At 35.3% G+C, this 11,116-nt stretch overlaps 2 protein-coding genes and 1 pseudogene across 2 annotated transcripts; all 3 read left to right on the top strand.

Annotated features, from left to right (window-relative positions):
• Positions 1–1,667: 1,667 nt before the first annotated feature.
• LOC145607924 (uncharacterized) lies at positions 1,668–6,367 on the top strand. The gene is made up of 5 exons (XM_081663520.1): positions 1,668–2,078; positions 3,314–3,614; positions 4,300–4,458; positions 4,622–4,917; positions 5,972–6,367. The coding sequence occupies exons 1-5, from the start codon at positions 1,881–1,883 to the stop codon at positions 6,194–6,196; spliced, it is 1,179 nt and encodes a 392-aa protein (XP_081519646.1). The 5' UTR covers positions 1,668–1,880; the 3' UTR covers positions 6,197–6,367.
• Positions 6,368–6,915: 548 nt separating this feature from the next.
• On the top strand, positions 6,916–7,323 carry LOC145607464 (uncharacterized; annotated as a pseudogene).
• Positions 7,324–10,050: 2,727 nt separating this feature from the next.
• On the top strand, positions 10,051–10,347 carry LOC145607466 (uncharacterized). Its single transcript, XM_081663107.1, has one exon. It carries the CDS (start codon positions 10,051–10,053, stop codon positions 10,345–10,347), a length of 297 nt encoding a protein of 98 aa, XP_081519233.1.
• The last annotated feature ends 769 nt before the right edge of the window (positions 10,348–11,116 follow it).

Here is an 11,116-nt window from a genome sequence, read left to right on the forward strand (position 1 = left end):
GAAAGTGCAAATGTATCGTCATAAACTCATGGTGTCAACATATACTTCGTATGATAGATTGAAGTTATTGCACATTTATAGCTTGAATCTTGCTTGAACTATTTATGAATAGAAGATTGAATCGGTGTAAATTTCTATCATCTCTGTTAATTAACGTTGCGGCTCGGTGAGCTTATCATATTATCGTTGACTTTCTCCCTTTACTCAATACTCACATGTCACAACTCACAAGGAGATCCAAACACATGTATATATGTAGAATGTGATCATGTATTCATGTGAGTAATGCCATATGCCTATTTGTTTAAAGTGTGCGTTAATATTAAGTGAGACAACGATGGAAATACGATTTTTTTTTAGTTCGGTATTTACAGGTTAGATACTTTGAGAGTTGGGATATATAGCGGAATAACTTTGCTCGGTGAATATTGACGAAAACACGCTATACATTAAATTTGTAGAGGAAGCAATAATATTGCTACATCGCTTCAATCTCGTACTAGCAACTCGTGACTTGTACTTCCTTGTTAGGTGCATGTTGAGAAGTATGAGAGCAAGTACGTACAAGGAAGCTTAGATTAACAAGTCAAATTTGTCATGGTTAGTTGTTCAACCGACTCCATCATTAAATCTAAATAGGGAGAAGAATATTAAACCAAATTACACTAGCTAAATAGCTTTATGGAATTGTGTCCTTTCATAACGGCAATGGGTTGGAGCCCTAACTCAAACATTGCTAGTCGGCTAGACCCCTCCCCCTTTTAGGAATTGGATCCAAATTTACAAAGGCAAAGCAGAATTTGAGTCTGAGTGACCTTGATGGCTTATTAGGATACGAATATTATTTGGTATCACAATCAAGAGTAGAATAACATACTCCCTTCATTCTGAAAGTTCAACTCACTTGGCATTTGCGCAGTCTCCAACGAATATTTTTAGCTATGTATAAGTGAAAATTATAAAAAAATTGATGTTTGAAAATTTTATAATAAAGGGAATCTAATAGGATCTCTTATACAAATTTATTTCTATGCTATAAATCATAAATGTGGTCAAAGATTTTTTTTTTTATTTTTTTATATTGACCAGATGAATAGTAAGTGAGTCGAACTTTCAGGAATGCAGGTAATACATATTTTAAATAAAAAGTTTAATTTAAAATTCAATAAACAATCAGGGCATCACACGGGGCACAAAATTAGTATTTTATTTATTATAAATTCGATTAAAAAATAATCGAAATCTAAAAAGCTCTCTATTTTTCTCAGAACGACACATAGTTATTGAAATTTTTAACTTTAATCTTTAAATATAAAATCTCTTCCAAATAAATCTCGGATCATAAGAAATAAGAGAGATGTTGGAGAATCATTTTTTTTAAATAGAGGGTGAAAGGATAGTTTAAGTGATTGGAGGCTAAGAGTTTTCCTCCCGATTTCAGGATATACTGAGATCGGACTTTGATTCTCCTTATGTACTAATCTGAATACGAGAAGGCTTACAAGAAGACGGTTATCTACTTATCTTGGGTACTTAAAAATCTAGCCATCTTATTTTATGGATCCAAATCATAAACCATATTATTTGCAGTCCAATTTATATGACCAAACAAGCCCAAAACAATGAATTACCATGTCCCAACACGAACAACATTAGTTTAATCGTCACCAACAATATTTAGTTTCCAGAAGATTTCTCTCTCCTCTTCTTTTCTTTTCCTCCAAGAACCTCTTAAGCTTCTTCTATTTATCCTTCTCCCTCGAATCATCCCCAAAATCAATCAAACCCCATTTTAAATTTCTGGATAACAATCTCTTGAATATAAATAACATACAAAAAGGACAATAATTTAATCTGGGTTTTAGAGATTTTGGGGGAAAATGGGAAGGAATACAGAAACAAAGTTAATACAAGAACTGGTGTTATATGCAGCAAGTGCAGCTCTTAGTTGTTTGGTATTATTTGTTGGGCTTAGACAATTAGACCCTAATCGTGAAGCGTCGAAGAAAGCCCTTGAACAGAAGAAAGAAATTGCTAAGCGTTTGGGTAGACCTCTTATTCAAACTAATCCTTACGAGGTAATCAATTTTTTTTCGATTTTTATTGTAATTTCTCTTAGTTTTTATGATTTTATTATTGTCTTGCAATCTGGGTATTGTTTATTTTGGGTTAATTTTGTTTTTGATTGTGAATTGGGAATTTAAGAGTTAGGGTTTTTGCTGGGGATGATTTTGAATTATGTGTAATGTATTGTTTATATGGTTTTTGTTGGAATAATGTACTTTCATGGTTTATATTGTTTTCTGATGGTTGAGAATGTTGTGTATAAATTTCCAATTTGTGTTCTTGTTCATGTCAGTTTGTTAGAAGTTTGATAAAATTGTGCTTGATGTTTAGATGGGTTTCTGTTATTTTTTGGCTAATTTGACTTGTGCTTATTTGCTGTGTTTGTCATACACAATAAGTACTGATTTTAAGGTATGATTTTTTAGAATCTTCAGAAAAGTCAGCATTGGTTTTTAAGGGAATAGTCTTCATAATCTCATTAGGTATCTTGAGCATTGCAGTAAATTTCTTTCCTTACTTGGGGTAATGGAAATCCCAATTATCATTTAATGAATCCAGATTCGGAAATTCGACCTATCACAACGCCTTTATACTGCGAGTTCGTTTTTTTTTTTTTTTTTTTTTTTTTTTTTTTTTTTTTGAGAAGGATTTTGAGATTTAGTGTTCCCTAATTGGGGTGAGTACAGATTTACACAGGTGCAAGTACATATCTAAGTTTCTGACACGTCAAGGTTAGAAGCTTCATATACAGGGACACTATCCTAAAATTGAACATGGGTGCTGATATACAACATAAATGGAACTTAATCTTGTTTCTAGGAGACTTTCTGCATGAATTGTAACGTACTTTTTGTTGTTGTTGAAATGCTAATTTGAAGCGTATTTGTGCCTTGTGGGCATGTATATCATGCATTCTTCTTTTCCTTTATTCAATTCTTACATTTTTATAAGTTAATCAATGAGCATTAAATTACCGGGCAAGGACACATGTTTGTTGGAGAATTGAGTTTTTGACACAGCTACAAAAGATTGTATATTAAGTATTGAAGTAACATATAGTATATATCAAATATTAGAGAGTGCTAAATGGCTAATAATGTAGGCATATTTTGGCTTTTAGATTTCTAGGGTTAGTCTTTTGCGTGATTGCGTCTCATCACATTCCTGTTAATAGAAGATTTTATCCTCCTTATCCATGCAATTTCAGACTGTTTATTTTGTAAATTTGTGTTTGATTCTGCTGCAGGATGTTATCGCATGTGATGTTATAAATCCTGACCACATAGAAGTCAAGTTTGACTTGATTGGGGGTTTAGATAGCATCAAGCAAGCACTTTATGAGCTTGTCATTCTTCCTTTACGGAGGCCTGAGCTGTTTACATATGGGAAATTGCTTGGTCCCCAAAAAGGTGTTTTACTTTATGGTCCTCCAGGAACTGGAAAGACTATGCTAGCAAAAGCTATTGCTAAAGAGTCTGGAGCAGTTTTCATAAATGTGAGGATTTCAAATTTGATGAGCAAATGGTTTGGTGACGCCCAGAAACTTGGTAAGTTTAAAGCTTGAATTTACGTGCAGTTCATGGACTTGATGGTGCTTGTATCCTTTTGGTGGTCAAGAAAACAACTTTATTTGGGTTTATTTATTAGCCTTTTAGATGACTTGTGACGCTTGCTTTCTTTTCTTGGTTGGGGAGGAGGGGGGTGGGGGGGAGGGAGGGGCGCAATAGTCTTGTTTGCATTGTATGAAGGCATGGAAAATGTTAATGCTATGTTCTCTATAGATATCTTGAACTTATCATGCTTTTGAACTTGATGGTTCTTGCTGCTACAAATCGTCTATCTGAACTTTAAGAGGCTATTCTTCGTCGATTTTCTCACGCATTTGAGATTGGAATGCCTGTTCGCAAGGAGAGGAAGGCATGGAAAATGTTAATGATATGTTCTCTATAGATATCATGAACTTACCATGCTTTGGTAGTTTTAGAAACCATGAGAGTTGGATTTAAATCATTAAATAAATTGAGAAGAAACTTTGAATTTGTTCGTTAGTTTTGGTAAATTATGACAATCTTACTATACCATGTGCTTCACAGAAGAATTAATTCCGTGATATTTTAGATAATAGTAATGTATAGGGGAAGACTAGATTTTGTCTGCTACAGTAAGTGCTTTGGCAGTCTATTATATTGACTTTTCTTATAGTTGCATAATATCTTTTTAAAAAAATTGCAGTTTCTGCTGTGTTTAGCTTGGCATACAAACTACAGCCTGCTATCATATTCATTGATGAGGTTGATAGCTTCTTGGGACAGCGTAGAAATTCTGATCATGAAGCATTGACAAACATGAAAACAGAGTTTATGGCTTTGTGGGATGGCTTCACAACTGATCGTAAGTTTATTGCATCTGATTCTGTTATGATTATTTTTTATACATTAAATTATATTACTGTTTTTGCTTCTTTACTGAGGACCTTAATTCTTCATTTCGTTAGATATTGAATTCACCCTAAGTTGACCACTTAGCTTATGATAATTTTGTCTTGTTTGTATAGAGAATGCCAGAGTGATGGTTCTTGCTGCTACAAATCGTCCATCTGAACTTGATGAGGCTATTCTTCGCCGATTTTCTCAAGCATTTGAGATTGGAATGCCTGTTCGCAAGGAGAGGGCAGAGATATTGAGAGTAATCCTGAAGGATGAGAGGGTAGAGGAAAACATTGACTTTGATTATCTAGCCAGCTTATGTGACGGAAGTACTGGTTCTGATCTATTTGAGCTTTGTAAAAAGGCTGCATATCTTCCAATCAGGGAGCTTTTAGATGATGAGAAGAGTGGGAAACCGCATCATGTAAGCAGCCTTTTATGTCTCCCTTTATCGTCATATTGTTCCTTTCCTTTCTATACTGCACAGGTTTAATTATATAATCAGTCTTGGAGATATGAATCATATGATATGAATGATGTTTATAATTGGAACTTTATAACTGTAGCGGGGTAGGGCATGGCTTTTGAGTTTTTGACAGAATAAACAAGTACGTCGTATATATTACCCTGTCATATATATATATATATACTCCCTCCGCTTCGGATTACTCGCAACAGTTTCCATTTAGGGGTGCTTCACATTACTCGCAACAAGTTTTTTTCTTTCTATTTTTAGTTAGTTTTTAGCTGCAATTTTACCATATTACCCTTACTTTATTTTATAAACACCTTATTACTACTCTTAATCCCTCCAAAAAGATTCCCTCCCACTTGTTAACTAAGGGACCACTTCCCTTTCCCTCCATTTTATCTCTCCTAATACTATACCCACCTCTTAATTAAACACACTTCAATCTTTTGCCTCGGCCTCCGCAAACATGTCCTTTGTTGCGAGTAATCCGAAGCGGAGGGAGTATATCATATTTTAGGGCATGAGAAAATAATATGAGATAGATTAAGAGTTTCCCCATATCACCCTTAATGATGTTTAAATTTAGGATTACTGCGAATAAGGACTACTTTGATATGGTGGAGATATGAGGCTCCTAACCGAATAACAAGAATATGGAGATTTAGGTTATGTGTAATACAATTCCGAAAAAGTAGCCACTAATCAAATGTGGCCTATTATTTAGGGACAGAGTAAGTCTCATAGTGCATACATAGTTACATATCCTCCCTCGGACTAGTTGGTTGGTTCTTGGTTGTTGATTTATAATGCTGGCAAAAGATAGTGGAAGTGTAAAATATCCCTCAATTGCTCAAGGAAATGATTTTTCTTCTTTCATGATTGAATGAAAGATTTGATACTCGTAATTTATGATGAAAGGAAGTACAGAATATGGCATTTATTTGATTGTTAACTTGCCGCTAGGAAGTTTTGTGTGTTGGTTGACCGGTGTTCTATACTTTTTCAGGCTCCAAGGCTGCTGACACAAGCTGATTTAGAGAAAGTCCTTACTACGTCAAAAAAGACCAATGTGGCTGCACATGAATACTCGAGGCTAATGTCACAATCGTCTTCCTGGTCAACACAAGAGGAAGGAGAGGGAGTACCAGTTCAAAACATGATCAATGAGCTCTCAAAGCTTGTTCTCGCCCAAATGTTGAATCTGCAGCAGTCTGATAATCAAGAGAGCTAAGCTGCAATAGTTACTGTCTTACTGAAGCTTAGTAGCTAATTTGAAATTAGTAGTCACGTGGTTGGTTAGATTCTCCACTGATCCAAAGTTTTGTCGAATATCTCAGCCCTATATCACTATACTACACCATATGGGATGCGATTATATGTATAATTTCTTATTTAACTTGCTTCTTTGGCTGCCTCATATTCATTTATTGCTGATTCAGGATTTACTTCTGTCACTTTCTCAAAGATAGGCTAGCAACATGCTACTGATTCTGAGATTAAAGGTGAAATTTAAATTTTAAAGGTTTAGTTTGTATGTAGTATTATTTTTTAAGTGTTTTTTTTTTTTAATTTTCTTCTTGTATTCAGGTAACACAATGCTCACCTAGTAAGCCGTACTCGTAATAAACAACAGTAGTGCTTGTGAATTTATGTGTAATTCAGCATGGAAATCACGTGTAAATGTAAATGTTCAATTCACCTTCAATTCTTTACCACCCATTACCATTTTGGATGTCGGTATTGTGTCGAGATGAAAACTTGAGCTCAAAAATACGTGCTTTAATAAGCTTTGTTTGATAACCGCCATGCATTTATATGTTTACCCTGAGATCTCCCATATGGCATGTATGTAGTTATGTAAGCTCCAAGTGTTGAGCTATGCATTTTCAACCTTGGCCATACCCTTGTATAATATTAACCTGCTATGATCTGATCTTTCTAACTCAACTCATGGACTCGAATTCGCAATTACATGTATCTCACCAAGGAGGATGTCATTGTGGAAGAATAAGATACAAATTCAGATCACCTCAAAGTGTAACTGCTTGGAAATGCAATTGTTCAATGTGTTCAAAGAGGGGTAATATCTCTTTCAGTGTTCCTTCTCATGAATTTCAACTGCTCTCAGGTGAATCGAACATTGCTGCCTACACTTTTGGTACTTGCACTGCTAAGCATACATTCTGTAACATCTGTGGCATCACCTCCTTCAACATCTCGAGGTCGAACCCTGATGCTGTTTCGGTTAACTTTGCTTGTGTTGATCCAGGGACTCTCAGGCATGTTGAAATTAAGAGTTTCGATGGCTGTAATTGGGAGCATTCCCATCTCTTGGGAACAGGGAATAGCTCCAATTAGTCACTGTTTTTTCTCTGTTATGTCTGTTTTTGAAATGAGAAAGTAAAATCAATCAAACATAATGGCATAATTCAAACAGTGCAGTTTAATCTTATTATCTTTCTACCCATAACTGACATGTTTCTTCTGGAAAAAAAATACAAGTATTAGACAATGAAATTTTTCATCATTGTTGTTGGCTTGTGCTTGTTTAACTGTTGTTGGTTTGTTATTTGCAATTGTTCTCCATATACTTTGATATTATCTTTGATAGGTTTAGTCAAATTAGGTGTCTTACTAATCAGGGTGTAAAAGTTGTATTATGCTTCCTCCATTTATTTTAATCATAATTATTTTTCTGTTGATGCCATTTACGATGTCACATTAATCGTCTTTTGTGATTTCTACATATGGAATGAATAGTATTATTATACGAATTTTGATTAGATTCGTTTTAACTTTTTAGCAAACTTGAAAGAAAAAAAATTGCCCACAAAAAAATATTAGTGAAAGCATTATCTAGACCTGTTAATAACTGACCCGACCTGAGAACTCGACCTGAACCGGCAATGATCTGAACCCAACCTGTACCCGGATAATGGGGTGAAACTAGTGACCTGTAACCCGACTTGAACCTGACAATATGTTAACTGACAACCGATTTGATCAAATACTTTTTTACTTGAACCGGAACCTGCTTCAATTTTGTAATTTTTTGACCTTTTTTTGCCCGAAAATAAAAATTGTTGAGATGCTTACCATGGTCCCTAATACCCTCCAAGAGTCTAATTGGGTCGGTGGAACCATCCAATATGTTTTTAAACGGTCATTTAACCCGTTCACAACTTGAAGTGATTTCGTAAACCCAAGCCTACCACAGACATTTATCACAACATAGAATGATCATATGTGGTTCCAAACGGATTATAAGACCACAGCTGTATCCCTTAGGGTCTCAAACCTTTTCGCCACCGGGCCCCAAAACCTCAAAATTCCTCAAAAAATGTGGATTATAGCCTTCAATTATGTAATTTTTAGACCTTTTTTTCACCCGAAAATAAAAATTACCGAGATGTTTACAATGGTCCCTAATATCCTTTGGGAGTCAAATTGGGTCGGTGGAATCATTCAATAAGCCCTTAAACGGTCATTTTACCCGTTCACAACTTGCATCGATTTCGTAAACTCAAGCGTACCACGACGTTTATGACAACATATAATGATCACATATGGTTTCAAACGGCATCATATGACCCTGGGATGTATCCCCTTGGGTTTCAAGGCTTTTCGCCACCGGCCCCCGAAACCTTAAAATTTCCTCAAAAAGCGTGGATTATAGCCTTCAATTTTGTAATTTTTTGACCTTTTTTCACTCAGAAATAACAATTGTCGAGATGTTTACTATGGTCCCTAATATCCTCCGGGAGTCGAATTGAGTCGGTGGAATCATCTAATATGCCCTTAAACGGTCATTTTACCCGTTCACACTTGCACCGATTTCGTAAACTCAAGCCAACCACGACGTTTATAACAACTTATAATGATCATATATGGTTTCAAACGGCATTATATGACCCCGAGATGTATCCTTTGTGTTCCAAGGCTTTTCGCCACTGGGCCCCGAAACCTCAAATTTTCCTCAAAAAGCGTGGATTATAGCCTTCAATTTTCTAAATTTTTTACCTTTTTTCGCCCGGAAATAAAAATTGCCAAGATGTTTACCATGGTCCCTAATACCCTCCGGGATTCAAATTGGGACGGTGGAACCATCCAATATGCCCTTAAACGGTCATTTTACCTGTTTAGAACTTGCGGTGATTTCGTAAATTCAAGCCTACCTCAGACGTTTATCACAACATATAATGATCATGTATGGTTTCAAACGGTATTATATGTCACCGAGATGTATCTCCTAGGGTCTCAACACTTTTGGCCACATGGCCCCAAGACCTCAAAATTTCCTCAAAAAGCGTAGATTATAGCCTTTAATTTTCTAATTTTTTACTTTTTTTCGCCCGGAAATAAAAATTGTCGAGATGTTTACCATGGTCTCTAATATCATCTATGAGTCAAATTGAGTCGGTGGAACTGTCCAATATGCCTTAAACGGTCATTTTTCCCGTTCACAACTTGTAGTGATTTCGTGAACTAAAGCCTAACACGGACGTTAATGACTAGGGCTGGCAATCAGGTCAGGTTCAGGTCGACCTGTTTTGATAAACGGGTCAGCACCCCCAAACCTGAACCCGACTTGTTTACATAAACAGGTCAGAAATTCTGTCTTGATCCAACCTGTTTATAAATGGGTTGACTTGAACCCGACCCATTTAACCTGATTATTTTAAAGCGTGTTTATGAGTCTTAAAACCAAACAAAAGCGTTTTTTACCCACTTGAGTGTTAAAAAAAATTAACGATTGAATTTATCTCTTTTTGTTTCAATCGATTAATAAATTTCTTCCCACCTTTTTGACAAAGCCTACCTTATGTAAGCTCATGCAACAACCCACTAATAAGACACCCTAAATCATTACACCATCCAATATAAAAACATCAACCAAATTTTTTTTTTCCCAAATTCATTGATCATTCATTCATTTCCCTTTCTTTCTCCTCTGCTCAAATGAACTCAAACCCAGAACCAACCTTAGTAACCCACAATGGTGGATGCCATTGCAAGAGAGTAAGATGGAAAGTAGAAGCACCCACCTCTTTAATTGCTTGGAAATGCAATTGTTCAACCTGTTCAATGAGGGGTAACACCCATTTCGTAGTCCCAACTAATCATTTTAAATTAATTTCTGGAGAATCGAACATTACTACCTATACTTTTGGGACCCACGTTGCTAAGCACACTTTCTGTAATGTTTGTGGAATCACCTCTTTCTACACTCCTCGATCGAACCCAGATGGTATTGGGGTTACTCTGGCTTGCCTTGATCCTGGGACTGTAACCCATGTTGAAATTCGGAGCTTTGATGGTGTTAATTGGGAAGATTCTTACTCTCAATCTGGGATTTCTGCTTGTTCCAAGCTCAAATCTTGAGGTTTTTTTCTATCAATTTTTCAGTTGGAATCAAAATATAATAGTATGTTGGGGATTTGTTATTGGATTGTGTTTTTGAGAAATTTTGGGTTATAATTGAGTTGGGTTTTTGTTAATCTTTATTTGGGGCTTGTATTTTCAGGAAATGTTATTAACAGGAGCAAATAATTGAAGTTGGAGATATATACAATTGAACCTCATGTTGCGCACATGTGAGTTATTATACATTGGAGGAAATAAGTGTTATTATGATACCCGTATTATCTACTGTACTACATATCTTATAAACGGGGTAACTCGTTTCATACCTGATTACCTGTATTATGTTCAGTATTGTTGGGTTTACTGCCTTCTGCTTTGTATTACTATAGCATCTTCAAAGACAGACATAAAAGGGTAGTGCTTATTTTATTGCCATGATTTGGGTGATATTATCCTTGTAACTCGAAAAGCAGTTAGTCAATTTATTATATTTTTCAAAATTTGAATAGCAATTTATTATTATTATTTTTTTCTTTTATATAACTGTTGATTGCAGATGTTGCTGATTGAAATCCATTAACAAATGTGCATTAAGAATTGTATAAACTGATATGATACAGAGGAAGTACTAATACAGTATAACTTAAGTGTATACCTAATAAGTATTTTCCTTCAGATTTAAATCAATTATATGAGAAATTATAGACATAGGCGTTGGCCAAAAGAACAGACCCTCAGGAGGTCGAGAAGAACTAATTTTCTAAAGTTTAACTAGTTCCAGACGTTC

This window comes from Chenopodium album, chromosome 23 (genome assembly GCF_948465745.1).
Source record: "Chenopodium album chromosome 23, dcCheAlbu1.1, whole genome shotgun sequence".
NCBI classification, from domain to species: domain Eukaryota; kingdom Viridiplantae; phylum Streptophyta; class Magnoliopsida; order Caryophyllales; family Amaranthaceae; genus Chenopodium; species Chenopodium album.